Source organism: Selaginella moellendorffii, unplaced genomic scaffold, assembly GCF_000143415.4.
Source record: "Selaginella moellendorffii unplaced genomic scaffold, v1.0 SELMOscaffold_3, whole genome shotgun sequence".
Taxonomy (NCBI): Eukaryota; Viridiplantae; Streptophyta; class Lycopodiopsida; order Selaginellales; family Selaginellaceae; genus Selaginella; species Selaginella moellendorffii.
The window spans coordinates 1,290,191-1,317,623 of record NW_003314264.1 but is presented as its reverse complement, the minus strand read 5'-3'; the positions used below and the strand labels follow the sequence as shown (position 1 = coordinate 1,317,623).

Sequence of the window (27,433 nt, the reverse complement as noted above, 5' to 3'; positions counted from 1 at the left end):
ACTAGTACGCCAAAATTGTGCCAGACTCCGTCTAAACCATTTTGCGCCCAGGAACTGGATACGGGGAGCTGGTGCTCGTGGGATTGTACCGGACCCTCGTTCGTAGCGCAACGGGCTTGGAGTTCGGCTCCAAATTCATGTGTGCTACAAAAAGTGACTTTTACAAACCAAATGTTGTAACACATATTTTTTACAATAATAATTGTTGGTAGTAATTTCATTCCAACTTGATAAGATGCTTATAACAAGGAGTTGGAAAAACTTTTATCGACAAAACATTATATGATAGTAGTTTCTTATTTATTATTTTTCCCATTCACTTAGCTCTTCTATAAGTTATTCCTATTTCCTCAATAGCACATTTGTAAGTAACCAAAGAAAACGACTCAAGAAACGATCCATGGGGTTCAAATATAGAGGGAAAAGGGCCCATGAATAAAAGTGCACCCCCTTTTCCAATCGGTTAAGGGTCTTGGGATACTTGGGGTTAAACGTTCTTGGGTTTGAATAGTACTAGGTTGGGTGACCTCCTGGGAAGTCCAAACTCAAGAGCTTACATTTGGTATCAGAGGGGTCTCGAGTCCAAATTTGTTGGTTGGCTAGGGGAATCACACCACAAGTTGATTGACATCTGGCTGGTCCAGTTTGTTCCTGCTGGGCTCGACCCGAGGGGTAGGGTGTCAAGAGAGCGGGGCTCTCGGGAGAGTTGCGGCTCTCAACTTCCATTCACGAGAGCGTGAACTTGCAAGGAAGCGTGGTGGATTGTAAGCAACCAAAGGGAACGACTCCCTTTGCCCACCAAATAGTGTTGTGATTGATTACTTAATAGGTAGTGGTTTTATGGTAGAGGTAGCATGTGACTTTGGTAAATTGATATTTACTATTGAAGAACATCATTTTTTTCAAATACCAACTCAAAAGATTTTGTGAGTTGCTTCCAATCTCAAGGAAGTAAATTATGTTTATCAATACGTGTTAGTTCTTTTATTTATAGATTATAGTCATTTGGAGTTTTTTAGAGTTAGAGGTTTTAGAAGTCTTTATGAGCATGCAAAAACTATGGTACAATAAATACAAGATGAGTCTTCCTCATAATCCCAATATATGAGGTGTAGAAGGAATTGATATATTGATTAAAGCATAAGAAAGTTAAATTCATCCTTACTTAAAAAGAAAAGCTTGTCATATATCAAAATGTTAATGATAGTGTTAGTATTAGTGTCAAATCTCATAGTTACAAATTGGTATTCTCATCTACAAATATCACTCAAAAGTACTTGTATATTGCCATCTCATCTTTCAACATTTTGTAAACAGTTATATATAAAGTGATAACATCATTTGTGCAACAGTTGTGGCAATGCTTAAGATAACTATAGAAGCCCATAGAAATGAATTTCTAACCTAAGACAAAAAAGTTATATTAGGCATCTTAGAATTAAACTCTCAATATGTTCACTAGTAATCAAAAGTAAGCTCTTCAATAAATTAGGTATAGTAGTCTTTAACTCGAGGAAACTCCCCATTATTGATTTTGTCCTCCACACTTGGAATATGATAAATTAAGAGATCTATTTCTATAAAGAAGTTAGAATGAGAGGATGATTCAATCTCAACAATACCAATGCAAGAATGAAAATGTAAAGGATGATTGTTGCACAAATCTAAAGGCTAGCAAGAGAGACTATATATTTTCTTCTTTGAGTCATTCATAAACTAAAAATATCTTATTTATTGCAATTGTTTATAGTGAAAATAGATTGTTAAGAATATATTATGATATTTAAGTGGGCTCAATACATGAGAGTTCTTGTCAAGGTAGTGCAAAATAGAGTAAAAGAGAATTAAACCAAACCGAGTATGCTCAACAAGAAAAACATAAGAGTTTCTACCCTATGTTCATCTGGCTAAGTATAAATGTTAAACCCAATTTATTTACACTTGAACAATAGCAATTTCAACCTCCTACTGTCATAGTAGTAAGGAAAGAATATCTAAAGCACGCAAATTGTCTAGCCATAAATGTTGTAATTCCAATATATAGTGGCTGTAAAACCTGAAAAGCCACTTGTGTGGCTTCAGGTGTGAGCCTCAAGACCAAATAAGAGAAAGTAGCAAACTTGATCTCTGATTGCAGCAGAAATTTGGAAGGCCATTGCTATAGCAAGTATTCCCAGAATGGTTATAGAAATCAACATCAACCATTACCATGGAAAGATACAGTGAAAAATGAGTGATAAAAAAGACCTTCACAATGGCAATGGCAATGTGGCTCCCCACTAAGGGTGGGGCCCAAGAAGTCTTTCCAGAACAGAAAGTACAAATTACAGTTTTTTAATAATTTCTCAAATTGCATCTTTAGGAACAAACATTGCCTCAAACAGCCATGAATCAACAAAAGCCAAGATGTTATCTTTACCGATAACACCAAACAAGGCTTTTGTGCCCAAATTCTTCTTTTCACTTCTTCTAATAGAAATTTGACTACTGCATGCTTCGTCCCTCAAATAGAGGTTACATAGCTGCTTCTTCAGATTGACAAAGTCTGTAGAAACCACCAGTTTAATACACCCATTACGAGCTAACTCTCGAAGGGAGTTAGCACCAGCAACTTCAATTGGGGTCAGTGAACTCTTGTGTTGGAAAAGCTTGTTCAGATCCAAGTTATAAAAAGCATTATTGACAGTACCCTACAATAAAAGAAAAAAGTCAAATTACATCAAAAAGATGACATGTTGCTTACCTGGTAAAGCGACTTATTTGTCTCAACTTGCACAAGAACGGGAATAAGGGTCATCGGGTGTTGCTGCTGCAAGGTGGAGCAAGCAGGGTCAGTCTCTGAAACTTGTCCTTGATCATCTCCATCTCCCTCCGACATGTCTAGGAAAAACAAGGCGTCTGGCCCAAATCCGGATTCTCCTGTCCATAGAACGGATGGGAAGACGTCCCTCTCCTTGACAGCATTGATGTACTCCTGCAAAGTATATCTTGATGCGTTGACATCATGCACATCCGAGCCTTTACTATGCTCGTGTCTCATCTGCGCCACTTGTTCACTGTGGATCCTTGGTTTCACAAGCTTCGCTCTTCTGGTGTAGATTTCCGGAATCTCTAGCTTATGTGAAGTGACCGTGTACACACCATCTTGAAGAAACCTAGAGATCAAATTTGCAGGTTGCATCCCGTCCATTGCTTTTGCAATCATCTCCACTGCAATCATTTCGTATCCGTGCCCAATTCCGCTATAATCAGTATCAGCTATACTCGATAAGCCTGCTGGTTCGCCAACTGTTAAATAGTGCCACAAAGAATGGAGAACAAGAGGCTCCTCAATACGCAGTAGAACGTTCCCTGTGTCTAATCCTCCCTTCGAAGATTCCAAATCTTGCATTTCAAGCGTCCGACGGCCATCCAACCTTGCTAGTCCGTAGTGAATTAAACTCAAGCTGGGGTTCTTGACGGCAGCATCCAATCCATAGAACTGATGGAAGAGTATAAGACTCAGTTTTTCGAGAGCCAGGGGATGCTTCCGAAAAAAGTCTTTTACACTTCTGTAGACTGTTCTGTCAAGAAAAGGCGAACTCCGTCCCAAAGTGTTAACTGCCATTGGCCTGTACTCTCTAGTAGAAACCTCGTTGGCGTATTCGACAAAGTAAGCAGTTGCTTTGCTGAGCGGTAGCTTTTCAGAAATAAACGATTCTAATGCTGAAACGAAAAACCTATACCGCCCCTTGTATAACTGGAAGACCATGTGAAAATCCACCTGTGATGTATCTTTAAGGATCCGACTAGCATAATCCTTCAGGTCGGCCTCCTCATAAAATCCCCCAAAGTGACAGAACACTGCCACTGAAAATCTCTGTTTGAGTGTAGCAGAAATATTGCGTGCAACAGAAACCATACTTCCTCCTGTACCAGAATAGTAGATCGTGCTTGTGCGAAACCCAGCATCGAACAACGCCGGCACAAACACATCCAAAAGAGATCTTGTTCTTGACCCAGCTGTAGGTGAATCAAACCTATTCACCAAGGTGTCCTGCACCACCTGGCATTCGTCGAGTATAATCGGCCCACTCCAGTCCCTCTTGTGTGTCTCGATCAAACGATCAAATACCCCTTCGATCCCACAGTCACTGGATACTAACTCGAGTAGTCTATCACTTAGAACGTAGAAAGGGTCATTATGGAAGGGTAGTAACGCAAATCCAACCTGCTTAAACAACCAGTACTTGGCCCAAACCTGAGGTGGCATGCTTCCTGCTACCTCCTTCAACTTGTCTAGGATGAAGAATCTGCTGAGAAGAACAGCTTTGAAGCAGCACCGCGTCACGCGCATCGGAATTGACTGGTCTCCTGGATACAGAACCATTAGCCGACTAACCAGCGCATCCAAGTCTGCAGACCCCTCCGATCCAATCCGTCCCATAGGAACACCAACAAAATACAGAGCCAAACGGTCCACTGCAATCTCATACAGTGTTCGAGTTTTTCCAGAGCCGGAAACATCGAAAAGGACCACCAGGCCAGGGCGTGCTATATCCACTTGATCCAGAATGTATTTGGAGGCCCGAAAAGGCTCCTCGAGGCAATGCCAGAGAAGGCAAGGTTTACGACTGTCAGGAGCTTGGGGAACCGTCCCTTTGCAAACGTCTGGATAGCTGGCCTTCAAATCGCTTGGCTCAAGAAGTTCTCCATGTATCTCGTTCCATACATGGTCCAAGATACCTTGCACATCTGCTTGATCAAGATCAAACACAATGAACACACAAGTAACGCTTCGTCAGTTCACCAGAGAACATCGTAAATCTTACCACAATCAGTGGTAGGAGCTGAAGGCGCTGCAAAAAAAAATATTTGTCAGCGATGGAAGAACAAGTCAAGACCAAAATCCAATGCCTACCCTTGAGTAAGATAAGCTTTTCTTCCCTCAGGTGGATCTCCTTTTGTCTCAGCTGCCCCACCATTTTCCGCCAGTACCGCTCCTCCTCTGCATCATTTGTTGCCTTGAGCTGCTCCTCAGCCTCACATATTTGCTTCTCGACTCCCTCTATTTGCCTTTCAAGGCTGAAAATCGGCCCATCCACCGGCATGGGCTCAGTTCCAGACGCCATCCCCACTGCTAACCCTAGCTGTGATGCAAATCAACGGTTCAGATCTCATGTAAATATTCCAGAATCAGACTTCTTAAGTATAAATTTAAAACTCTTTCTATTCTGGGAAAGCTGAAATTTTAGCATTAAAATAATCTATCACACCAAAAATTTAAATCGCTGTCAAATCACAAATTTATATTTGTTATTTTATTGTTTTATTAGCTCAACTAGTCATTGCCTAGCATATGCTGCCCAGTTAGCAAATATTGTTTTAATTATCATTATTACATTGAAAATTAAATTGAAATAATATCAAACAACATATATTATATTCCACTTTGAAAAAAGAATTGAAAAGGTAACTATAAGCATATGTTTTCTTATAAGATGATGTTTTTCATAGAAAATTATCAAAATCTTTAAAAAGAATTATAAAATCTAAGTAAATCTCCATTGCAAAAGATTAAATGTCAATGCCGATCAACACTTTTCATATTACATGTGTCATAATGCTTTCTTTTCTTGCCCCAAGCAATTGGCCACCTCCCATTGGCTAAAAGCAAACATTAGCATCATTAATTGCAGTTATTTGAGGCTAGGTAGGTGTTTGAGAAAAACCTAGTGAAAAATCTTGTCATCTGGAATGCTGCTATTGCAGCAATTGCCGCCACTGGGGATCTGGAGGAGGCACAGCGATTGTTTGATGGGATGCCTTTCTACAATTTCATGCCATGGATGATGATGATCACTATGCATGTGGATCATGGAATGTGATGAAATGAAAAATTACAGAGATGTCATGTAATGCTTTTGTGCTATGCCCAAAACTGGCATCTGGAGGAAGCCATTGCCCTATTCAATGAGATGCCAGAGTGAATACAACGATGATATCAGTTTTGGCATCAAGAAATTATTTAGAAAATGTGAAGGATCTGTTTGATTCTATGCCATTACAAATTGTAACTGCTTAGAACTCTATGAATATGGCAAATGCCAAGAATGGGCAAATTGAAAAGGTGGCCATTGTTTTCTTTGAGATACCCAAGTGGGACTGCTGCTTGTGGAACAGCCTCCTGGGCACGATTGTGGAGTCTGGGAGGATCGATGATGCAATCATGATGTTTAAGAGAATCCCTTTTAGAGACATAGTTTCATGGAACCTGATGATCACAACAATGGGTTCTTGCGGCCATATCCGCAAGGCACAAGCTCTCTTCACTGTGATGCCACAGAGAAATGCTGTCTCCTGGAGCACAATGATCAGAGCTTATGTGCAGCAGGGACTGGCTGTGGATGCAAAGATCATGTTTGATTCCATGGAGCCTCATGATATGGTTGTGTGGAACTCACTCCTGGCGGCCTACCTTGTGAACGATTGAGTGCACAATGATAGAAAAGTATTTGATTCCATGCCTGATCGAAACGCAGTGTCGTGGATGTCAATGATTTCAGCCCATGCCATGTGAGGCCAGATGCACGCTCTTCGATTCCATGCCACGGTGCGTCATGGTGGCGTGGAATGCGCGAGGAGCAGCAATCTTGATGAGGCACAGCTCCTCTTTGGTCAGATCCCCCATCACAACCCTATGACAATCAATGACATGGTTGCAGTGCTTGCGTTTGGTGGCAGGATTGAGCAGGCCAAGCTCCTTTTTGATCGATTCACATTGCCCAACTCCATGATCTCCATGCTCGAGGACTGGGCAAGGCCTACGCCCAGTCTGGGAGGATCGAGGAAGCCAGGGTGCTGTTTGAGCCCGAAGAATCGGCATTCTAGCGTGATCAGAGCAATCATCAATGTGTATGTCTAGATTGTGGATGTTCCAAAGGTGTGGCGGATCTTCTCCCAAATCGCCCATCCCGATGCTGCGAGCTACAATGCCATGATCGCAGCATTGGCCTCAAATGGGCATTTGTGCAAGGCAAAGATCCTCCTCTCCAAGGTGAGTGAGAGCAATGCAGTATCCTGGAACACCATCCTCACGAGCTACATTCACTTCGGCCATCTTGGCCCCACAATTGCAATCTTCCGCACCATGCCAGATCCAAATCTAGTCTCTTGGACAGCAGTGATCACTGGCATCACCCACAATCCCGGGTTGCATTGATCGGCACTGGATTTTCTCCGCAAGCTCTAGCAGGAGGGCTGGAACTCTAGCAAGATCTGCTACAGAACACATGCATGTAAATATAAAGCAAATGTAACAAGTGATAGACAAAGATGTAGCAAATTCAAGAATGATTAAATGGTGATTGTGAGTGACTCAAAATGATGGTAATGAGGTGTGGATAAATCTAATATAGAGAAGAACCTAGAAACTATGGGAGAAAAGCTAGGAAATGAATAAACTCCCAAAAGGCAGTAGAAAAGAGTGAAAGAAAAAAAATGAAAGAAAAATAAAGAAAACAAAGAAGAGAAAAAAGAAGTCACTGCAATAGGAGTTAGCAGTGATGATGCCCAGAGCTATTGAATGTCACTATGCTGTGACATGGTCCAGGTGGACTAAGAGCATTTTGAAGGAGGTTGCAGATGCTAGTGAAGCTAGCTGTGTCACCCTCCAACACCGGATGTCATGCCGAATACATTTTTCAAAGAACTTCTAGAGCAATGTAGTATGGGCTTCCAACAATGTCTATGAAGACTTCTCCTTTTAGAAAGAACAGAAAAATTATATAAGGAAAGCAACAATCAAGTCTAGAAAGATTTTCAGCTAGAAAGATTCTTCCTAGACTCTAGATGGACTGGAAAGAGATGATTGAAGATGTTGCAAAAGTCAATAGCTTCATTGTTTAGACCAGAGTGACATTGCTAATGATGGAGCAAGTTTGTGGACAGGGTCTTGCTGCCATTGGCACTATATGGCACTCAGATCACCAAGACTAGACCAAGGTAAGTTCTAAGAAACTAAATTTAAACCCATATCAAATTATAAGTTTACCTGAATGAAAAGGTTTGTGTGAATAAAATTATACTTAACTTGATTATTTAAGTATTTTCTTAATGTGTGTGTGCAAATGTAAACTCACTAAGACACTTAAGGTTTAATACCTAGTAAATTTAAGGGTAAAGGTCGGTGCAAAAAGAGGCAAAGCTAAACCTCTTTTATCTTTGTTATTTAGCTCTAGGTCATGCCTCCTCAGAAAAGGCTTGGTTGATGAAACTTTTGGGTTTGTTAGTGATTATTGACAAAGCTTGATGTAACACTTGTCTATGTGCTAAATTGTCTCTGCAAGGAACACAAACATGCATTTTTTCAGAGTTTAACAACGATTAGATCAAAAGATTCCTAAAAATAACAAGTTTTATTAAGCATAGTTCTGATTGATGGTGGTCAGAACAATCTCAATAGAATATAGCTCAAACAATGAACTACATCACTAGGATGCACTTTCATGTAGCTCTTTTCCTTAAAGAGTAATAAAATAAAATATCCTTTCAAAATATGCTTATTCTTTCTTTAAGGGATGAATATTTTTAATTAATAAGCAGGCGATGACATCTGTTTTAAGGTACGTTTTACAGATAACAAAATAAAACCTTTAGTTTGCTCTTAACACCTCCAAGGTCTTATACTAGCATCCTGTAGGGGAAAAATCAATAACAATTGAGAAATCTTAGAACCACTGCAGTAAGAACTATCCCTATTAGCCAACAAAAGCCACAAATTGTTGATGATCAAGGAGAAGAGAAGAATTGTTAAAAGTTTTTGCATTTCAAAATCTTCCGTTAGGTTAGCCTTTTTAAAAAAATATTTACTCTTTTTAAAAAGAGTTAAAAATAATTTTTCATTTGAAAGTTAAACCCCACCTTTCAAATTTATGCCCTTGGCAATATTGGTAATGTGAGAAACTACATTTTAGTAATAATACGTGTTCTCCAGAGACCCATGAGACCACAATGCAACGAATGCATTATGATCTACTCATGTATTTCACCACCTACCTTCCTCAATTGCTATAGGAGGCTGCAAATACCCTTGTTTGGCATTTATGACGCATGCAGTCTCGTCAAAAAACTCTCCAAGCATCTCATGACAATAAACATTTCTCTTTCTTTCTGTGTCCACCTTTGAAACATTTGTCTTCACTGCAACTGCCATGAGATGCCAAATCCCACCACCACCACCACCACCACCACCACCCTGCTGCCAGGCGCAGATTAAATGCTGTTCGTCCATCAATCCATCCATCCATCCATTCCACCGCCAGGCCTGAGAGGCCTGAGAGACCTGAGAGACCTGCTGAGCGACCAGAGAGAGGACGAGCTCGTCCCTCTTGCCTCTTTATACTTTCATCCCTCGCTTCTTTCTCTTCCAGCCTTTTCGCACTCTTAGAGAACTGCCACTGCTGGCTGCTTCCTTTGCTCCAAATCCTCTCTGCCTACAAGGACCCCCGCGCTGAGCTTTCGACCAGATCTCTTCTCTTTCGACCAGACCTCCCTCGCTCTCGCATCGCTCTCTGTGGCCCGAGAAGAAAAAGACGAGCGAGCAAAGCACTTGTCGCGCGTCGCCTGCTTGCTGCTACTGCCTGAGTCAAAGGAACGAAGAAACTTTAAAAGGCTGACTGGAGAAGTTAATACCTGTTGTTCTGTTGTTTTGAAGCGCTGCTGGCGGTGGTGGTGGTGGTGGTGGTGGCGATGCCGGCGGCCTTCGCTTTGGCAGGCCGTAGCGGCGTCAAGTAAAAGTTCCAAGTGCTGCTGCCCAGTCGGTGGTACGGTGACGACGCAGAGTGGGCGACAACGTCTCGATTCTCCCACGGCTGCTTTCCCCTCGTAGCGCAGTTATTAGCGTTGCCCCACCTGTTGTGCGGTACCGGGCTCGACGACAAGCTCCACGCGCCGTAGTCCCTGTAGTAGGCCGTGTAGGCCGGCGTCGCCGCCTGGAGCTTCTTCAGCTCCACCGACGATGGAATGCTCCAGGAGCTCGGCTTTTCGGAGCTCGAGTGCCTGTCGACGGTGTTTTCCTGCTGGTGTTGTTGGTTTTGTTGGTGGAGGTGAGCGTCGCAAGCTTGCTGCGAGGAAGACGAGCTGATCGGGTTGGCCGCGTCCTTCTTGGCCTTGCCGTGGTTAGAGCTCGCACCGTGCTTGAAAATTCGCAGTGGCGATGAGATCCACGATGGATTGCTGTGCTGCTGCTGCTGCTGTTGTTGTTGTGGGTGCTGCTGCTTCCAGTTTGGGCTATGCTGGGAAGCTCGACCCTTTGCCAAGTTCACATACTTGGCTTCTTCTTTCCTCGCCCGGTTGAAATAGCCGGCCAGGCTGCTGCTGCCGGTGCTCGTGGATTTCTTCTTGCTTACTGCTGGCTCGGTCTCGGGAGAAGGCCTTGGCTTGGATTTCCTGAAAGTTGTCACCAGCGAAGACCACCATGCGGATGACTTACGTGACGAAGTCTTCTTGGCGGACGAGGAGTTCCCATTCTCTAACCCAGCTGCTGCGCTAGAACTAAGACCCTCACCTTGATAGTCTACCTTGGAAGAAGCGAGGCAGCGATGGCCGCCGCCGCCGCCGCTCCTCATCCCAGACGCGAGCGGTGGAGCGCCGCCATAGAAGCGCTGCGGCGTGCTCCTGTTGTTGCTGGCGCAAGCCGACGACGATTTCTTCTGCTGGCTCTGGTCCTTGGCGAAGATCGAGAAGAACCTCTGCCGGGTCCAGTCGTCAAGAACGGCATCGGACTTCCTCCCGGCGAATCCATTCCCGTTGCCGAAGGGAAGGTTGTTCCCCCGGGCGGCGTTGGAGGCGCCGCCCATGACGACGCCGCCGCCGCCGCCGCCACTTCCCTCCCAATGCGACCAAGATTTGGACCTCCGCAAGTAGGCATCCGAGAGTAGCGGTGAGACGAGCTGCTGCTGGCGCTGGCCTCCATAATCCGCGATCCCTGGCCGGCTAGCCGCGGCATTCCTCCTATCTAGCGCTACAAACCCGAATGCCGAGCTCCTGTCGCTGTAGGACGCCCTGTGTGGAACCAGCGCCTCCGCCGAGGGGCTCAGCGCCGAGAGCCGCTCCTTGAGGCAGTCGGCGCACACTCCAGCCGCGCGTTGAGAAGGGTGCCTCCAGCAGGAGCCATCTCTCCTGCTCATGATCCCATGGCAGCTCCTCGAAATCCTAGATCCCAGACGGCGCGCGATCCAAAATGCCGCGCTCTAGCTCGCAGATCGATCGATCGATCGCTCCCAGGCGTTAAGAGCCCTAAATCTCTAATCCCCACCAGGATTTGACCGTGAGGAGCGCCGACGTGGACGACTCCGTACGCAAGTACGAACGGCAGGGTGGGAATATTCAGATACCTAGGAAAGCGCAGGATATACCATTTCTTGCCACGCTGCCCATCCAGTTGTCGACGACCACGTGTAGACCAGTCCTCGCGTTTTCCTCCACCGCATGGAGGGTTAGGGTTCTTTACGTGTAGCTATGAGCTTGGAGAAGCAATGGCGCCCGCTGCTTTGGTGAAGCGGAGTGTCTCGTTCGATCTCCTCAGCCGCGATGTTGCCGGCGACGAGGATGATCGAGTGGCGCCGCCCAGGAACGAGCTCGTGGCGGAGAAGAATTCCCGGAGGCGGCGGCGCCGGAGCAAAAAGGGAACGCTCAAGCAGAGTTTCAGCCTCAGCCCTGGATCCAGCGCCGATCTCGCGGGATTTGCCGATCTGGTAGCGCAGGTCCGCAAAGAGGTACCAAAATTTCCCACAGCGGTGAATGGGATAATCCAGCAGAATGGAGCGGAGGAAAAACGTGCTGTTCATGCGGTACAGGAAAATGGAGATGGTCCTGTTCTTCAAGAGAATGGAACCTCCTCTTTGGTGGCGCATCCCTCTCCTCAAGCTGTCAGTAACGCAGACACCAAAGTTTTCGATCGCTTCGAGGCCGAGAAGCCTGCGAAGCAAGTCGACATTGGCGAATCCTGGCAAGCTCGCGGCTTTTTTCACGGGTTGCTTGAAGGAAGCTCTTTGGAGGCAACGGTACGAGCTGGAAATCAGAAAAGTCAGGATTGCGTCTACAATACTCTGGTGCACGTCCCCTGGCGATGCGAACTGGTTAGTTGTTTGTTATTCTACTTCGCAAGAGTTTCATGCTTAACATTTTATCTTTGCTTTTGGAACTCGTGTTTCAGCTCATCCTCGTTGGTTTTTTCGCCTGCCTAGACTCCTTTCTTTCGCTTCTGGTTGCGACACCGGTCCGCGTTGTAATAGCTCTTTGGAGGCGTCTGAGGTGAATTTTCTAGGTGTGAAATGATTTTCTTTTACATTGTTTTCTCACTCTCTTCTATCTGACTGGCAGAGAGCGACGAGCATTGCAAGCCCGTGACTTGTCCGATTTCGGTTGCTTACTTGTCTTGGTTCTCGGGGTTCTTTTTCTTCAGCAAGCAGGTATTTTGATCTATATGGCAGTTGATTCTGGCTTCTTACGTTCTGCACTGTCACCGTTTAGATATCAGCTATATCTATCACTCGATTCGATTTGAGCCGAATATAAAACTCTATGTCATTTACAACATGCTGGAGGTAAAATTCAAAATTTCCTTGCAGGGCGTGAAGTTTATTGTCTTGATTCAGGTCTTCGACAAACTCTTCCAGTCATTTGGCGTGGATGTGCTACAGGTTCTGTATTTCTCAGCGATGAATTACGTTTCAAATGCTGCAGGTTTACAAACTTTTGCTCTCAACTGGCTCATAGCAGTGGGCTGCTTCAATATCCTTCGAAAATTTCTCTTTTCATCTCGTTCTTTTGTTCCATCTTAACTGTGCACACCAGTCCACTCGTTTATAATTTTGTTCGAAGCGATCAGTCTCTCCGCGGCGCTCCATTACGCCGCAACAAACAGGTCGCTGCTTGTGCTGCTAATGTCCAACAATTTCGCAGAGATCAAGAGTACCGTTTTCAAGCGGTTTAACAAGCAGAATATGCATGATCTGGCTCACACTGGTGCGAAGCTTGTGTCGCTCGTATTTTTCGCCATAATGTGTTGTGTCACTTCCGCAGACACAGTGGAGCGCTTTCATCTTCTGACTTGCCTCTTTTTCGCGTTTGCGCAAAACATCATTCTTGTGGAAGGGCCATGGATGCAATTATTTTTCTACGTACGTTTCGTTATCTAGTTCCCGTATTGCACTGACTTATTGATCCCATATTGTGTTGTGCAGCACGCGGCGATGGTAATGTTTTGCGAATCCTTTGTGGACCTTATCAAGCATTCCTTTCTAGCGAAGGTGAACCAAGTCATGCCCGCAGCCTACACGGAGTTCCTGGAGATGCTGTGCGAACAGGTTTATAGAGAAATCTTTCAAATTCCTTCTCTGAAGTTTTCATGTTTCAGATTGCAAGCAGCCGCAAGGACTCCTCCAGGAGCAAAGCTCTCAGATTCATACCTCTCGGCCCCGCCTGTGTGGTAAGGCTAGAACTTTCTCTCAAATGTTTCCATAACCCTGGATCACAGGTTATCAAAGTCATACTTCCTCTGTATGCTTCGTACATCTCGACAAAGTCCGCTTGGAGTTCCCTGCTAAGATTTGGACTCGTTGCCGGTGGAACTTTCGCAATTTTGGTAGCGTTAAAGATCGTCGTGCGTTGGTCACTCAACAAGTATGCTGCGTGGTATCTCAAGCGTTGCCACATGGAGTAAAGCGTATGTACCATTTCAAACGGAGTTAGTTAGCTATAGCGAATATAGTAACTGCGGGCGCGAATATCTGACGGCTACAGTGCCAGATATAGAATGGAATCCCTGACCGTCGATTGCTGGGCTATGGTTGAACGTTATAATCGTACGAAAATGTGGTGGACCTTTCGGCCGAATGAAAAAGAATAATTTCTTTGTTCTCCCTCCCTCACTGTTCTAGGGCTTTTGTTCTAGGGTTTGGCGAGCTCCACGAAGTGGGCGGGGGGAATCCAAGGCGCGCCGACCGATAGCGATGAGCTGGGGCTGGAAATTTGAGGTCGGAGACATCGCCAGCTCGCATTTCAGCTCCAGTAGATTTTGATATCCGGATTGTACCTTGGGGGCATGGGCAGCGTCTGCGATTGCTGCGTCGCGGCGTATTGCTCGTGTCTGGCGCCCTCTCCCGCGGCCGCGCAGCTCCGCAAGCTCGAGCTTCTTCTCGCGCAGCAGCAAGGGGGCCTGTTGGAGGTGGATTTCCAAAAGAGCTGGGAGGTCTGGAATGGCGGCGATTGCGAAGTACATGGGCGCTGCTCGTTTTGTAACCGGCTTCTCTCCCAGTCCGGCAAGAACGAGCGCTCCGTGAAGAGGAAGTTTGCCAAAATCTATCCCGAGGAGGTGTTCTCTTCCGTCGCTTGGGAGGAGGATGCTGTGATTTCCAACGAGCAATTCAGGCGCTTGATGGGGGCCTTGGAGGCCGAGAGGGAGATTGTGAGCGCGCTGAGCGTGGAGCTCGAGGAAGAAAGGAATGCCGCCGCGGTGGCTGCTACCGAGACCTTGGCTATGATCACCAGGTTGCAAGAGGAGAAGGCTGCGGTGCAAATGGAAGCTAGCCAGTACAAAAGGATGGTGGAGGAGCGCACCCAGTATGATCAAGGTGCCATTGGAATGCTCAACGAGATCCTGGCCAAGCAGGAGGAGGAGAGGATGGCGCTGTCCAAAGAGGTGGAGATGTACCGGAGCTCTCTCGCTGGTGGGAAGAAGAGGCCTTGCTTTTCCAGTGTGGAGAGTGGGGATGGTGCTTCCATGGCTGCGACTCCACAGGCGGGTGGCCAGCAGCGAGGGAAGAACTTGATAGAATCGTTCGAGAGGGTGGAATCTCCTCCGAGAGTTCACAGCCCTTCGCGAGGAGTGGGATCGTCTAGCATGGACGTCGACGAAGAGGGCAATGGCTCGTCCGGGATTCACGATCTACGTGAGGTTTCTAGCACAGGAACGACGTCGGGTGGCCGGTCCGAGCACGAGTTCATGGAGAAGTATGGTCCGAGATGGAAAAGCCATGATTCGCCTCTCAAGAACTCGAGAAGCTATGGCTCCGCGTCCAGCTCGTCCGGTTTGTATTCGAGTTCCGTGAGCCGGGATGACGAAGACAACGCCGTCGACCACATTGTTCGTGCCTTCGCCCGGCCGCATGGGAAGCTCAGCGAGGAGCTGAGAGAGCTGAGCGCGAGGCTTCGAGCGCTGGAAGCCGAGAGGGATTACCACGCGTTTGGAGGGCCGAGGAGGGGCGGTGGTGGCAACGGCGAGATGGAGATTCTAGAGGAGATATCACAGCAGCTGCGGCACATCCAAGCCTTGGACAGGAAGTCGGACGATATCAAGGAGTTATCAGAGGCATCCTTCGTTTTCTCCTTCAAGGTAAACAAGCTAGTTCGTAGCATTCCCCAGTTTCCAGTTTTGATTCTTTGTTGTTTCGCAGGGATTCTTCTCGTTCAATGGTTTGCGCCAGTCGCTCAACTCGAACATCAACAGGTAAAACGTTCGTCACGGTTGTTCTTTCGTCGATGATCGATCGATCTGTTCTTCTACCAGATTGGCGTGCATGTTTCTCAAGCCTGCCGAATTGAGCTACGGAGACCATCACGTCGGGCTGTCTCACTTGCTCGAGAGCTCGCCCCGCAAGACTCCTCGAGCGGTGCCTTGCCTGACTCGTGGGATCAAAGTGGAGACTCCGCCGCTCTTCTCAAACTCGTCCTACGCTGTGCTCCATCGCCAGAATCTGGAGTGGCCAATGGACGCGAGGGGGCGATCGGAGACAGCATTTAGCGGCTGGGACTACTGAGAGATCAACCAAAAAACTAGAACAAGAGAGAAGAGAGAGGTTGTTCTTCGTTTTTGCGTGTACATAATTTTTGCGTTTGTAAACGTTTGGGGGTTGGAATATGCTTCCGAGTTTAGGGTTTAGAGTGCTTTGGGAACTAGGGTATGAATGGCGGCCGTGGCTTGGCAGCTGAGAGCCCGTGTTCTTCGTAGGCATTTCCATCCGGCGCCATCGATCCGGCCGCCGTGCGCTCCTGCCGAGGCGCCAGTGATCGGGAGCGAGGTCGGGCATGGAGCACCTGCAGCAGAATCGATTTCTGGATCGATGGAGCTCATGGCAGTCCCCAAATCAAAGGTAAAAGTGCTGCATTCTTGGCGCTCTATCTCTCTTTTCTTTCCTAGATTTCCAAGTATAAGAAGAAGCTAAGGAACAATCCCAAGAACTTGAAGCCCATTCCAGTGATCGCCCAGTGCTCGTAAGTGCTAAGATTTTCCATTGAGGAGGGAGAGAGAGCGATTGGGTAGTAATTCAGGCAGCCTGCCGCAGCGATTAATCTGCGAGCACGGCGTTCATCTGCCCAGAGATGAAAATTTCTTGCTTTTCTGACTCGCGGAGAGCTTTTGGCTCGATGAGGCAAGTCAAGTAACACTCGAAAACATTGATTCTAACGAGAGAAAAAATCTATCCATGGTTTCTTACAATTGCTGTGGTGTGTTGATCGTTTCTTGTGCCAGGATTTGTGGAAGATACAGACTTCCAATGTACTTTTGCTGTAGTCCATGGTTTCGAGCAAAGAAGGATTTCAAAGTATAAATCAAAGCCACTTTTGTACAGAGCATTCTAGGGTTTTAGTGCCACGCCATTAGGGTTTTAGCGCAGAGCGAAAATGGGGCGCCGAGAGGTAGGCGATGAGAGAAATTGATCGTGGATGTGATTCTTCCTCTTCGATCGATGCAGGAGGCGGCGCATTCGATGGAGGCGATCGGATTCTCGTATTATCAGGCCGATGAGGTGCGAGCGATGAGTGTAAAGCGGATTACCAGCCCGCGGTTGCTGGATGGATTGGGGAAGCCGGTGCCGAATGGGCTGTATGATCCAGCTCTTGGTCCTACAGAACAATCGGATGTGTAAGGCTCAATCTTTCAGCATTTTCGTGCTTAAAAGACTTGTTTTTTTTTTTTTTTTTTGCTCAGGTGTCCGACTTGTGGAGATATGCAGCTGTTTTGTCCTGGACATTTCGGGCATATTGAGCTCGTGATGCCAGTTTTCAATCCTCTTCTCTACAGATCTCTCGTGAGAATTTTCAAGAGCGTTTGTGTTTTCTGCCACCACTTCAAGCACGAGCGCAAGAAAGTAAGTGGAGGAAAACCATTGAGTTTTCTGACTGACTTTTTCCAAAAAAAATTCCACAGGTTGAAGACGCTTGCATTGCTCTCACGCAAATCATGAAAGAGAGTGTTGTCGAGAATCCGTCAGGCGGGCGTAAAATGCTTATAACGTCGGGGCACTTTATCCAAGTGAAGAAGATCATCGAAGATTTCTTTAAACTTCCGCGGACCAAATGTAGTTCTTGTGGTGGGCAGGTTCCAGCGATCAGGAGCGAAGGTCACGGGAAGCTGTTCCAGGTAACCTTGGAGTGTTTCTAGTGGTTATTTACTCAATCATTTTCTAAAAAATTTTTTCTCCAGCAACCACTGAGTTCTAGGCATATGAGTGCGAACATGGTCAGCGGGCATATTTTTAGAGATCAAAATGCTGCAGCGGCGGCAATGGACGCCAGCGTTCCCGAGTCGAAGGGCAAAAAGCCCAAAGCGGATAAATTTGGCAAGAACTCGAGTATTCAAGCAGTCGGGTACTTCAGCGCGCCTAAAATTTTACTACCTTCAGAGGTGACGTTCCCATGTTCTTCCTTTTTAGAGACTGATACAAGTTTCAGGTAAGAAAACACTTGAGTGCGCTGTGGAGGAACGAGGAGAAGCTCTGCTCTTTGATTTGGGGTGGAGTTGGGACTGGAAAGTCACCTGCTCGGAAAGATGGTTTATCTCTGTTCTTCTTGGAAGCACTTGCAGTCACACCGAATCGATTTCGGCCTCCAAACTATGTCAATAATCAGGTAAAACTGCTTCTATACATGTTTTTCAATTGTTAATAAGTTCACTGGCAGCTTCTGGAGCATCCTCAAAACAAGCTTTATGAGGTTGTTGTCGAAAAAAATATTCAGCTGTCAGATCTTATTACAGAGAGCGGTGCAAAATCAGAGGATGGTCTGCGGTTATGGCTTGAGTTGCAAAATGCCGTGAACGAACTTATTGATAGCACTACTGGTATTTTCGTCAGCATGATGAGTTATTTGCAAAGTTTCAGATTCCTCTGTGTTGCAGTTGCTGGGAAAGATAGAAACGTTGGAATCAGACAACTATTGGAAAAGAAACAAGGTCTCTTTAGGTGGAACATGATGGGGAAGAGGGTAAACCATACCTGCCGTTCCGTTATTTCACCTGATCCTTTTATTGCGGTCAATGAAATTGGTATTCCACCAAATTTTGCTGTAAAACTGACATATCCAGAGGTATGAAGACGTATTGCTGACAGTACTTACGTGCTGGTTTTCTGCTTTCAGAAAGTAACAGCGTATAACTTCGAGCGGTTAAGGAGAAATGTTGAAAATGGTCCGAACGTACATCCTGGGGCTACTCATGTTGAAGACGAGCTGGGTGTTCGGGTGAGCCTTGAGTACCTTAAAGATTGGCAGCGGGTTGCTACGGCAAAGACACTGCTTTCCACGCCAGGCGCTACAGCGACTGACACTATAAAGAAAGAAAAGCTTATAGGAAAGACAGTTTACCGACACTTGCAAGACGGAGATATATTACTCGCGAATCGTCAGGTAAATTTCGGTTAATGTTTTTGCTTGCTCATTTGTTTTTGTAGCCAACTCTTCACAAACCTGGAGTGATGGGACACAAAGCTCGTGTGATTAAAGGGCAACGAGCTTTGCGTTTGCACTACGCAAATTGCAGGTTTAAATCCTAAACTGAGCTGCTAGTGCACTGAATGTTGTTTTTCTAGTACGTACAATGCAGACTTTGACGGAGATGAGATGAATGTTCATTTTCCACAAGATGAACTAGGACGAGCCGAGGCTTACCTGATTGTCAATGCCAACCAACAGTATGTCGTACCGACAAGCGGGGAACCCATACGAGGGCTCATTCAAGTAAGAAATTGTAACGATTTGCTGTTTTCTCATCAACTGTATAAACAGGATCATATTATTAGTGCGACTCTTCTCACGAAAAAGGATACATTTTTAACGAAGGAGGAATATCATCAACTCGTTTATTCTGCTTGCGTACCTATGCCGACGTTAGAATCTGGCTCTTTTTCGAAGGGTCGCAATGTGAAAACGCTCGACAATCATCCGGCAATTGAAACTGTCCCTCCAGCTATTTGGAAACCTCGTTGCCTGTGGTCCGGAAAGCAAGTATGTTTATTTGATTTCTTGATTATTACTAAGAATTGTTGACACTTCGTAGGTTTTAACGACAATCCTCAACTATGTCACCAGAGGGAGGCCTCCGTTTTCAATGGAAAGAGGTATACGTGTCTCGGGAGATTATATTGGGAAGACAAGCGAGGAACTGAAGGTTCTGGTTCGAGGAAACGATCTTCTTTGCGGTATCATTGACAAAGCTCAGTTTGGAAAATTTGGCTTGGTGCACACTGTTCAAGAGCTGTATGGTGCTGACGATGCTGGTCATCTTCTATCGGTTTTTAGCAGGCTGTTCACCTCCTATTTATTTGTGAGTGGAGTTATTCTGTTAACTCTCAAGTTTTCTAATTTTCTTTTCTTTTTCGTACTGTTCTGCAGATGCATGGGTTTACTTGTGGAATCGCCGACATGCTTTTGCTCCCAGGAGCGGAAGAGGAGAGAGCTGCTAAACTCGAGCCAGCGGAGAATGAGCTGGGTGACATTGTGCATGGGCGTTTTGTGGGTGTTGAGGACAAGAAACTGTCGAGTAAGAGGAAAAAAGTCTACATTGCTTTGGTTCTAACATGCACATCAATAGGCGTGGGAATTGAAGCAATTAAAGACATGACTGGGAAAATTCTTCAGCTGAGAGGTGATGCCGGCCGAGCTCGTCTCGATATGCTCATGTCAAGTGCTATGAATAAGGTGACTTCTGAAGTAAACAATGCACTCTTTCCGAAAGGTTTGGTGAAGCCTTTTCCTGAAAATTGCTTATCTCTGATGACGGTAACTGGTGCAAAGGGAGGAATGGTACGTAAACGTGTATATTGATGGTATCAGTGAGCTAATTGTAGTGTTACAGGTCAACTTCACGCAAATATCGTCAATGCTTGGCCAGCAGGAATTAGAAGGCAAACGCGTGCCAAGGATGGTGTCTGGCAAGACGCTTCCCTGTTTTCAACCATACGAACCTGTTGCCAGGTCCGGTGGGTTTATCAAAGATCGTTTCCTGACAGGTTTAAGGCCTCAGGAGTACTATTATCATTGCATGGCTGGCCGTGACGGGTATGCTGATACTTAAGTGGACTTTCAATAACTCACTATTCGTCTATGCTTGCAGACTTGTGGATACTGCCGTCAAAACAGCAAAGAGTGGATACTTGCAGAGATGCATAATAAAAAATCTGGAGTGCTTGAAAATCAATTACGACTTTACAGTACGTGATGCAGATGGATCGGTGATACAATTTTTGTATGGAGAAGATGCCGTGGACGTGACTAAGAGCAGCTGTTTGACGAACTTCGACCTTATGGCTACAGTTAAGACATATGAGCTTTTTCGTTTCCCTCACTGCCTTTTCTTTCAGAACCGCGACCTGATTACTCAAAAGCTTGGCTTAGGAGAACATGCCAAGGACGTGAAGAATATGAAGGCAATTGTTTCCAAGGACGCTTACATCACAGACATACCTGAGGCCATGGAACAGAAGTTTGAGAAGTTTATTGGTGGGCTCTCGGAAGGGAAGAAAAAGGCGTACAAATTGTATCGCAGGAGACACATCAAGGAGCTCAGAAGCGTGATGACGCACACGTACTTTGCTAGCCTCGCAGCACCTGGTGAGCCAGTCGGTGTTCTTGCTGGCCAATCTATCGGGGAACCATCTACACAAATGACGTAAGTCTTTCTGAGTTCCATCATTAGTAATGACCCTGGCTGTATACCATTGTGCAGGCTCAATACTTTCCACTTTGCAGGACGTGGTGAGATGAACGTGACGCTGGGTATTCCTAGGCTGCACGAAATCCTTACCGTTGCCTCCAAGGCTATCAAAACTCCTATAATGACGTGCCCGTTGAAGCCTGGGAAAACAAGGTTGGTAGAAAAGAAATTACTCTCTTTCTTACTATTGAGATTTCGTGTTCAGAGACGAAGGCCAGAAGCTTGCCGGCGTGATGACCAAGGTGATGTTAGCGGACATCTTGGAAGCGGTCGAAGTGAGTGCTGTTCCCTTCTATGTTCATCACGGTGTACCGTCACGGCTTTACAAAGTGAGACTACGTGTATATCCTGAAGAGCGTTTCCCGCCGCACCTTGATCTCAAAAATGAGGAGATAGACATGGCCATCAAGTCCGTCTTTGCTAAAGGAGTGAGGAAAGAAATCGAGAGGGAGATAAAGGCACTCACTTCGGCAAAAGACTCCATACAGATACTTGGAATTTCGGAGGACGAGCCTTCTCCCGCCGGGGAGGGTGAAAACGAAGGTGGGAAGAAGAAGGTGATCGAGGCTGGGGAAGTAGCTGAAGAAGATGACGATGATGATGATCAAGAAGAAGGGGCCGATGCCGAGAAACGGAAAGGGAGAACCACTGACGAGGCTGCTTATGAGACAGATAGCGAGCAAGAGGACGAGCAAGAGATGGATTTAGATGCTGAAAACGATATTGTCGACGGTGATAACGACGAAGAGAAGGGTGGTGAAGTTGTGGATGACGAGGAAGAGGGGCACGGGAAAGAGAAAGAGGGGAAGAAGAGCAGTAGCGTTCGGGCTCGTGGGAGAAGCTACGAGATGAAATTCCAAGCGAACCAGAACAGTCCGCAGCTCTTTCTTCCGAATGTAAGTTTTTTTTTACTGGTTCTTCTTTATGGCTGTTTCACGCTGGCTGTCTCGTGCAGATTGTCGAGAAAGTACTCAAAACCGTGACGGTACGGCGTATGAAAAACATCGAGAAGTGTAACGCGATTGAGCTTAACGGCAAACCGGAAAACCCCGCGCTCCAGACGGACGGTGTCAACTTCTGGGAACTCTGGTCTCTGCCGGACGATGTTCTCGACTTAAACAAGCTCACATCCAACGACATTGCCGCCATGCTCAACACTTACGGCGTAGAGGCAGCCAGAGCCACCATCGTGAGGGAGGTACAGGGCGTCTTCGGCTCGTACGGCATCTCTGTCAACGCCCGCCATCTCAGCCTCATTGCCGATTTCATGACGTTCCAGGGGGGTTACAGGCCACTCAACCGGGTCGGCATCGTCTCCAACCCGTCACCTTTCCTCAAGATGAGTTTCGAGACCGCGTCGCAGTTCCTCATAGATGCGTCTCTGCGGCGGCAAGTCGACGAGCTGGATACCCCGTCTTCACGGATTATTGTTGGGAGAACAGTGGGCCTGGGAACAGGATGCTTTGATTTGCTCCAGAAGACGGACATGCCGCAGTATTGACTTACAGTGTCCGGGTTTGGACGTATTTGATGGAGCACGAGAAGTGGACTCGGGTCTACGTGGTGCTGCCAAGGTGTTTCAATAAAGACGCGCGCAAGGCGGACGAACAACACGAGATGGCTACCTGGTATTTGAAGCCGCTGGATATTTATAAGGGGGAGCTGTGACAGGTCGGTGATTGCCAGTGCTAGATCGCTGCAGCCATTGTTCCTTTTAACTTTAGAGTCGCCACCACACCGATACGAAAGATCAACAACCATTATAGACGGACAACCTACAGTTGGCGAAGTGTCCCCGTCGGCGGCCAGGAGGGAAAAGAAAAGCAAAAGAACAAACGGAAAGGAGGAGAATAGGGGATGGAATACTCAAACTTTGCTCGGAAAACCAGCGGCCTATAGCGGAACAGAGCACCTGGTGCTGGTAAACGAGGAAGCGTATAAAAAGGAGAGTTGTGCCGGTGGCTTGTCCTTCTCGAATCGCCGATAGAAGTCCACAAAATCGTTCGTTGAGAGGGGAGGCGCCATCGACTCGTAACTAAATCGGAAGCAAGGAATCTTTAATCTCACTTCTGAGCTTCGAGTCATCCCAAAACTTACGGTGACATCGTGCCAGACGGACAGAAAACGAGATAGTTACGTCCCGGTTTTATGAGAAGGAAAACAAAGAACGACGGGAGTTCGTTCTCATAATTGGGACTCGAGAGGAGGAGCTTGAGCTCGTTTCTTTTCGTCGTATTGGTGGTTGCGAGCTACAGTGCCGGTCTCGTCAATCACTCCAAGTTGGTGGACACAGGTCGGGTGTCGGGAGTATTTTTACTCGCTGCTCCGGGACAAATAGCTGTCCGCATGAGATTCCTGGTCGCTAAAGATATAGAAAATTCGGGCTTCCTAGCCGAGAGGAAGCTCGGCTAGCCGGGCATGACCAACACCAGGGAGAGAAGTTTGATGAGCAGAGGCGAGCAGCACTGGACTTGATATCTCTCTCCCGGGAAGAGGCAATGCAGATGGATGGTTTCTCGGCTTCGAGACACGCAAGGCAATGCTGCTGCCGCTCGGCCGTGCTGTGGATCTTCGTCCTCAATGCATCTTCGGTACTCGCAGCTGTGACAAGGCAATACAATTTTCTGGTAAGTCGTCACACTCGATTCCCATCGTGCTTCTAAAGGAGAAAAGATGTTGCCATGCAGGTACAACCTCTTACCGTCTCGAAGCTGTGTAAAACTAAGTCGCTCATTGCCGTGAACAATCTCTTCCCTGGACCAGTTGTCTATGCCGATGAAGAAGATACGGTGGTGGTGAATGTGACCAACAATTGCCAATACAACATCACTATCCACTGGTTCTTGGATTTCTTCTCGCTTCTCTAGCAATCTCTAGTTACTCAAGATCGAATTTTGTGGCCAGGCATGGGATACGGCAAATTCGATCCGGCTGGGCTGATGGACCAGTGTATATCACTCAGTGTCCACTGCAAACAGGGGACACATACCAGTATAAGTTTAAGATCCAAAGGCAGAGTGGAACTCTTTGGTGGCACGCTCACGATACTTGGCTTCGAGGGACCGTGCATGGAGCGATTGTGGTGTTTCCCAAGACTGGAGTGCCTTATCCGTTCCACTACCCGAGAGAAGAGCACATTATTCTGATTGGTAAATTCCTTTGATTCTGAAGTTTTCATTCTTGCCTTCTTGTTCTTGTTCCAGGGGAATGGTGGAACGCAAACGTCGAAGATGTCGAGTCGCAGTCCTTACTGACGGGAGGAGCCCCGCAGCTGTCAGATGCTTACACCATCAATGGTCATCCTGGGCCACTTTACAATTGCTCATCCCAAGGCAAGCTTTTTCTTTTTGTTCTTTTCTTCTTCTGGAGCATACTTCTAAACTTCTCAAGCCCCAAACACAGACGTGTACGTTCTCAAGGTCTTTCCCAACGAGCACTACCTCCTGCGCATCGTCAACGTTGCTCTCAACCAGGAGCTCTTCTTCACCGTAGCCAACCACAACCTCACGGTTGTGGAGATCGACGGCGACTTCACCAAGCCATACACAACCAGCACCATCTTTCTCACCCCGGGCCAGAGCACCACCGCGCTCTTCATCACAAACCAACCCACGGCCAAATACTACATGGGAGCCAGTCCATACAGCTCCGCCGCGGGAGTGCCATTCCCGACGACGCCAACTCTAGCAATCGTCGAGTACCAAGGCTCGTCGAACTCGACCCCGCCAGTAATGCCGACGTTCCCAGCGACCAACGACACTGGCCTCGTCGCAAACTTCTCGGCCAGCCTGAGGAGCCTGGCGGACACGACTCATCCGGAGCCAGTCCCACAGACAGTGGACAGAAGCTTGCTCTTCACGATCGGCCTCGGGACAAAGCCGTGCGGTGAAAACCGGGTGTGCCAGGGGATCGCTGGGACCAAGCTCACGGCCTCCATGAACAACATCTCCTTCGTCCTTCCCGACATCGCTCTCCTCCAGGCCTACTACAACAACATCTCCGGCGTCTTCACTCGCGACTTCCCGGACACACCGCCGATAGTTTTCAACTACACGGGGACTCCTCCGAACAACACCACCCCGCAACGAGGGACCCGGCTTCTCGTCATCCCATACAACGCAAACGTCCAGATGGTTTTCCAGGATACGAGCATCCTCGGCGTCGAGAACCATCCCATTCACGTCCATGGATACAGTTTCTACATTGTCGGGCAGGGGACTGGCAACTTCAACTCGAGCCAGACGAGTACTTTCAACCTGTTTGATCCTCCGCGACGGAACACCGTCGGAGTTCCAGTTGGAGGGTGGGCTGCTATTAGATTCAAGGCTGACAATCCTGGTGAGCTTCTCTTCTTTCAGAGCTTTGTTTTTTTTTTTTTGGTGGTTTTTATGTGACAACTGTTTTTCAGGTGTTTGGTACATCCACTGCCATTTAGAGGTGCACACAATGTGGGGGTTGACGATGGCTTTTATTGTGCTTAACGGTGCTCGGGCTAACGAAACTTTGCCGCCTCCACCGCCAGATCTCCCGCGATGCTAGTAAGGTTTTTACAGATATGATTCTTTTGATCTTGGGCCAGCCAGCTCGAGATGATAATGCAAGGAAAAGATGATCTTGAGAAAGAAAAGGAATTTTTCTCGTTAGTCTCTCTTGAGTGGGATGGGCTGGACGTTGTCAATCTTGTGAGGGACGTTCTTAAACTTGGAGAGGACGAATCTGGGAGACGGAGGATTGGGGTGCATTCGATGGAAGCACGCGTGAGCGGACATAACTGTGGCCTTGTTGGTCTTTGGAGGAATGAAGCAGATCCTGGGTAGGTTGTATTTGTGCTGGTGGAACATTTGGAGTTTGATCCACTCGTCGGCATAGCCGTTCTTCATCACCTTACCCATGTCCTCGTTCCTGTTAAAAGAGAGAACGAGAAAAAAAATCGTTGTTTTCAGAAGATCGATCGAAAGAAGCATACTTTTCTCCTCTGCAACCATAGACGTGATAAGGATTTTTCTCCGAGGGGAGTGGAGGTGGGGTTCCCTGGAACAAATCAAGGGAATCTTAGACGAACTCTCTATCGTTTTCTCCTTTTATTTTTTTCTGGTTAGAACATACCACTCGTTGGCTCACTGGCAAGGGACAGTAGTGATTCTTCCGGAAGGGTCGAATTCCTGGAGCTTTCACGATGTGGCTGACAGTGGCACATCAACATCCAACCACAGAAACATGAGAAACAATGGAAATGAATAGAAAAGAGAGTGAAGAACCCACGCAATGGTGGCGAGCCTGTTCATCTGGATCAAATCGGGGCCGTTGATAGCGTCTGGATCTGGGATATGTTCTCGGTGCGTCATCACTGCATCAAGCAAGCTCACTTTTTTTGTTTTCGTTCGTAAAAAATATCTACCTTCTCTCACTCCCTCGGCCTCCAAATCGTTGCAAACGCCATAGATGTAGTTGGGCTCTGGAAGATCCTGAGTGGGCTTCTTCACCTGGGGACGAGAGAGAGAGAGAGAGCTGATAAAAAATGAAGCAAGAAAAGAGAGGGACACTCACCGCTCCAAGTCGAGGCTTGAGCAGCAGTGAATTTGTCTGGAAGGACTTGCGAACGGTGCCCATCCGCGGCACATTGTGCTCGTCATAGACGAAATTGGCAGGAGTGGGCATGGCGTGTAACAATCGGATTTGCAGCAAATAGCGATGATCAGGTGGATGAATTTCCTCCAAGAAAGAAACTCGCGGCCGGTTGGCGTGCAGCGCGATGATCGGCGCGTCACAGTGGAAAGAGCACCGATTCTCTCTTTCGGTCTTTGGCGCCAGAAATGCCCGCAACGGTGGTTTCTAGTCTGGCGCGCCAAATCTGATGTGGCAGTATCTTTGATCGTTGGCCGTTGACTACGTCTAAAACGTTGCTTCAAGTCCAAGTATTAGTGGAGGAGGTGAGGACACAAATGCGAACAATTTGATTAGCAAGTGAACTTCTTTGAGAACTTTGTCATCAATTAAACTTAGTCATATGCTAGCTAGAGCAAGGGAAAATTCAAAATTCCATATAGGATTTGAACTCGAGACATGAGTCTGCCCCCTTAGACCGCTCGGCCCTTGTCATACTTAAGTTGTTAAACTTCTCTACGAAATTGGAGTCTAGAAACTATTAGTTAATCTTGATCAACCACTTGGCAATGCATATGCATGCTGGAGCTTAAATCATAGTATATAAGCTCCAACCATTCACAATCAGCAAGCATTGATTAAGCTCCAACAATCACCACCACTACAACAATGAAGGCTGCTTTGTTGTTGCTTCTGGTGTTTGTTCTTGCTACTCTCCAGATAGCAGTGTCTTCTTCTTCTTTGGGTAGAAGGGAGCCTTTGTCTTTGGAAAATGGTGTTTCTGACTCATCAGCAGTAGAGCCAGCGTCCACTTCTCTACATCCTCCTGAGGTGGATGGTGATCATGATCATAAAGAT

The 27,433-nt window shown here is 46.8% G+C and overlaps 8 protein-coding genes and 1 non-coding gene across 9 annotated transcripts; 6 read left to right on the top strand and 3 right to left on the bottom strand.

Moving 5' to 3' along the window:
• Window positions 1–2,324: 2,324 nt before the first annotated feature.
• LOC9655129 lies at window positions 2,325–5,116 on the bottom strand. The gene is made up of 4 exons (XM_002963172.2): window positions 4,901–5,116; window positions 4,812–4,838; window positions 2,744–4,734; window positions 2,325–2,690 (listed from the first exon to the last, which is right to left on the bottom strand). Exons 1-4 carry the CDS (start codon window positions 5,109–5,111, stop codon window positions 2,346–2,348), a joined length of 2,574 nt encoding a protein of 857 aa, XP_002963218.1. The 5' UTR covers window positions 5,112–5,116; the 3' UTR covers window positions 2,325–2,345.
• A 3,786-nt stretch (window positions 5,117–8,902) lies between these two features.
• Window positions 8,903–11,281, bottom strand: LOC9655128. The gene is made up of 2 exons (XM_024668576.1): window positions 9,673–11,281; window positions 8,903–9,620 (listed from the first exon to the last, which is right to left on the bottom strand). The coding sequence occupies exons 1-2, from the start codon at window positions 11,166–11,168 to the stop codon at window positions 9,614–9,616; spliced, it is 1,503 nt and encodes a 500-aa protein (XP_024524344.1). The 5' UTR covers window positions 11,169–11,281; the 3' UTR covers window positions 8,903–9,613.
• Window positions 11,282–11,488: 207 nt separating this feature from the next.
• LOC9655127 (protein POLLEN DEFECTIVE IN GUIDANCE 1) lies at window positions 11,489–13,867 on the top strand. The gene is made up of 10 exons (XM_024668580.1): window positions 11,489–12,119; window positions 12,197–12,294; window positions 12,364–12,452; window positions 12,514–12,587; window positions 12,639–12,774; window positions 12,835–13,008; window positions 13,066–13,163; window positions 13,227–13,349; window positions 13,400–13,471; window positions 13,520–13,867. Exons 1-10 carry the CDS (start codon window positions 11,517–11,519, stop codon window positions 13,703–13,705), a joined length of 1,653 nt encoding a protein of 550 aa, XP_024524348.1. The 5' UTR covers window positions 11,489–11,516; the 3' UTR covers window positions 13,706–13,867.
• Window positions 13,868–13,953: 86 nt separating this feature from the next.
• LOC9655126 (myosin-binding protein 2) lies at window positions 13,954–15,901 on the top strand. The gene is made up of 3 exons (XM_002963551.2): window positions 13,954–15,376; window positions 15,438–15,490; window positions 15,551–15,901. Exons 1-3 carry the CDS (start codon window positions 14,087–14,089, stop codon window positions 15,798–15,800), a joined length of 1,593 nt encoding a protein of 530 aa, XP_002963597.1. The 5' UTR covers window positions 13,954–14,086; the 3' UTR covers window positions 15,801–15,901.
• A 22-nt stretch (window positions 15,902–15,923) lies between these two features.
• On the top strand, window positions 15,924–16,612 carry LOC112342925. The gene is made up of 3 exons (XM_024665557.1): window positions 15,924–16,133; window positions 16,181–16,254; window positions 16,514–16,612. Exons 1-3 carry the CDS (start codon window positions 15,948–15,950, stop codon window positions 16,590–16,592), a joined length of 339 nt encoding a protein of 112 aa, XP_024521325.1. The 5' UTR covers window positions 15,924–15,947; the 3' UTR covers window positions 16,593–16,612.
• LOC112344236 lies at window positions 16,310–16,439 on the top strand. Its single transcript, XR_002991638.1, has one exon. It is a non-coding gene; the product is annotated as a small nucleolar RNA snoR77 (small nucleolar RNA).
• Window positions 16,573–23,161, top strand: LOC9655125 (DNA-directed RNA polymerase I subunit 1). Its single transcript, XM_024665532.1, has 21 exons — window positions 16,573–16,680; window positions 16,737–16,906; window positions 16,973–17,132; window positions 17,192–17,404; window positions 17,468–17,668; window positions 17,716–17,892; window positions 17,944–18,103; window positions 18,161–18,348; window positions 18,400–18,666; window positions 18,711–18,799; window positions 18,849–18,996; window positions 19,045–19,263; window positions 19,316–19,582; window positions 19,651–19,798; window positions 19,850–20,061; window positions 20,114–20,316; window positions 20,372–20,570; window positions 20,619–20,926; window positions 20,984–21,124; window positions 21,177–21,867; window positions 21,927–23,161. The coding sequence occupies exons 1-21, from the start codon at window positions 16,666–16,668 to the stop codon at window positions 22,470–22,472; spliced, it is 4,722 nt and encodes a 1,573-aa protein (XP_024521300.1). The 5' UTR covers window positions 16,573–16,665; the 3' UTR covers window positions 22,473–23,161.
• LOC9643427 (laccase-4) lies at window positions 22,538–25,614 on the top strand. Its single transcript, XM_024665541.1, has 6 exons — window positions 22,538–23,598; window positions 23,659–23,810; window positions 23,876–24,120; window positions 24,175–24,303; window positions 24,374–25,309; window positions 25,380–25,614. Exons 1-6 carry the CDS (start codon window positions 23,470–23,472, stop codon window positions 25,508–25,510), a joined length of 1,722 nt encoding a protein of 573 aa, XP_024521309.1. The 5' UTR covers window positions 22,538–23,469; the 3' UTR covers window positions 25,511–25,614.
• On the bottom strand, window positions 25,568–26,611 carry LOC9643426 (cilia- and flagella-associated protein 77). The gene is made up of 6 exons (XM_024665552.1): window positions 26,519–26,611; window positions 26,370–26,454; window positions 26,234–26,318; window positions 26,078–26,153; window positions 25,938–26,002; window positions 25,568–25,873 (listed from the first exon to the last, which is right to left on the bottom strand). The coding sequence occupies exons 1-6, from the start codon at window positions 26,579–26,581 to the stop codon at window positions 25,612–25,614; spliced, it is 636 nt and encodes a 211-aa protein (XP_024521320.1). The 5' UTR covers window positions 26,582–26,611; the 3' UTR covers window positions 25,568–25,611.
• Window positions 26,612–27,433: the final 822 nt, after the last annotated feature.

What these genes read in the sequence shown, in the direction of transcription:
- LOC9655129 (XM_002963172.2), bottom strand. Translation starts at nt 5,111, where the DNA reads ATGGCGTCTGGAACTGAGCCCATGCCGGTGGATGGGCCGATTTTCAGC. An exon ending in AGCTCCTACCACTGATTGTG is followed by an intron (nt 4,735 to 4,811) that starts GTAAGATTTACG and finishes TTGATCAAGCAG; the next exon opens with ATGTGCAAGGTATCTTGGAC. An exon ending in CAAATAAGTCGCTTTACCAG is followed by an intron (nt 2,691 to 2,743) that starts GTAAGCAACATG and finishes CTTTTATTGTAG; the next exon opens with GGTACTGTCAATAATGCTTT.
- LOC9655128 (XM_024668576.1), bottom strand. Translation starts at nt 11,168, where the DNA reads ATGAGCAGGAGAGATGGCTCCTGCTGGAGGCACCCTTCTCAACGCGCG.
- LOC9655127 (XM_024668580.1), top strand. Translation starts at nt 11,517, where the DNA reads ATGGCGCCCGCTGCTTTGGTGAAGCGGAGTGTCTCGTTCGATCTCCTC. An exon ending in CATAGCAGTGGGCTGCTTCA is followed by an intron (nt 12,775 to 12,834) that starts ATATCCTTCGAA and finishes AACTGTGCACAC; the next exon opens with CAGTCCACTCGTTTATAATT. An exon ending in GCATGATCTGGCTCACACTG is followed by an intron (nt 13,009 to 13,065) that starts GTGCGAAGCTTG and finishes TCACTTCCGCAG; the next exon opens with ACACAGTGGAGCGCTTTCAT.
- LOC9655126 (XM_002963551.2), top strand. Translation starts at nt 14,087, where the DNA reads ATGGGCAGCGTCTGCGATTGCTGCGTCGCGGCGTATTGCTCGTGTCTG. An exon ending in CCTTCGTTTTCTCCTTCAAG is followed by an intron (nt 15,377 to 15,437) that starts GTAAACAAGCTA and finishes GTTGTTTCGCAG; the next exon opens with GGATTCTTCTCGTTCAATGG. An exon ending in CTCAACTCGAACATCAACAG is followed by an intron (nt 15,491 to 15,550) that starts GTAAAACGTTCG and finishes TTCTTCTACCAG; the next exon opens with ATTGGCGTGCATGTTTCTCA.
- LOC112342925 (XM_024665557.1), top strand. Translation starts at nt 15,948, where the DNA reads ATGGCGGCCGTGGCTTGGCAGCTGAGAGCCCGTGTTCTTCGTAGGCAT. An exon ending in TGGCAGTCCCCAAATCAAAG is followed by an intron (nt 16,134 to 16,180) that starts GTAAAAGTGCTG and finishes TTTCTTTCCTAG; the next exon opens with ATTTCCAAGTATAAGAAGAA. An exon ending in CCAGTGATCGCCCAGTGCTC is followed by an intron (nt 16,255 to 16,513) that starts GTAAGTGCTAAG and finishes TTCTTGTGCCAG; the next exon opens with GATTTGTGGAAGATACAGAC.
- LOC9655125 (XM_024665532.1), top strand. An exon ending in AAATTTTACTACCTTCAGAG is followed by an intron (nt 17,669 to 17,715) that starts GTGACGTTCCCA and finishes TACAAGTTTCAG; the next exon opens with GTAAGAAAACACTTGAGTGC. An exon ending in GAACCATCTACACAAATGAC is followed by an intron (nt 20,927 to 20,983) that starts GTAAGTCTTTCT and finishes ACCATTGTGCAG; the next exon opens with GCTCAATACTTTCCACTTTG.
- LOC9643427 (XM_024665541.1), top strand. Translation starts at nt 23,470, where the DNA reads ATGCAGATGGATGGTTTCTCGGCTTCGAGACACGCAAGGCAATGCTGC. An exon ending in CAAGGCAATACAATTTTCTG is followed by an intron (nt 23,599 to 23,658) that starts GTAAGTCGTCAC and finishes GTTGCCATGCAG; the next exon opens with GTACAACCTCTTACCGTCTC. An exon ending in TACAACATCACTATCCACTG is followed by an intron (nt 23,811 to 23,875) that starts GTTCTTGGATTT and finishes TTTTGTGGCCAG; the next exon opens with GCATGGGATACGGCAAATTC.
- LOC9643426 (XM_024665552.1), bottom strand. Translation starts at nt 26,581, where the DNA reads ATGGGCACCGTTCGCAAGTCCTTCCAGACAAATTCACTGCTGCTCAAG. An exon ending in GGCCGAGGGAGTGAGAGAAG is followed by an intron (nt 26,319 to 26,369) that starts GTAGATATTTTT and finishes TGCTTGATGCAG; the next exon opens with TGATGACGCACCGAGAACAT. An exon ending in AACAGGCTCGCCACCATTGC is followed by an intron (nt 26,154 to 26,233) that starts GTGGGTTCTTCA and finishes TGCCACTGTCAG; the next exon opens with CCACATCGTGAAAGCTCCAG.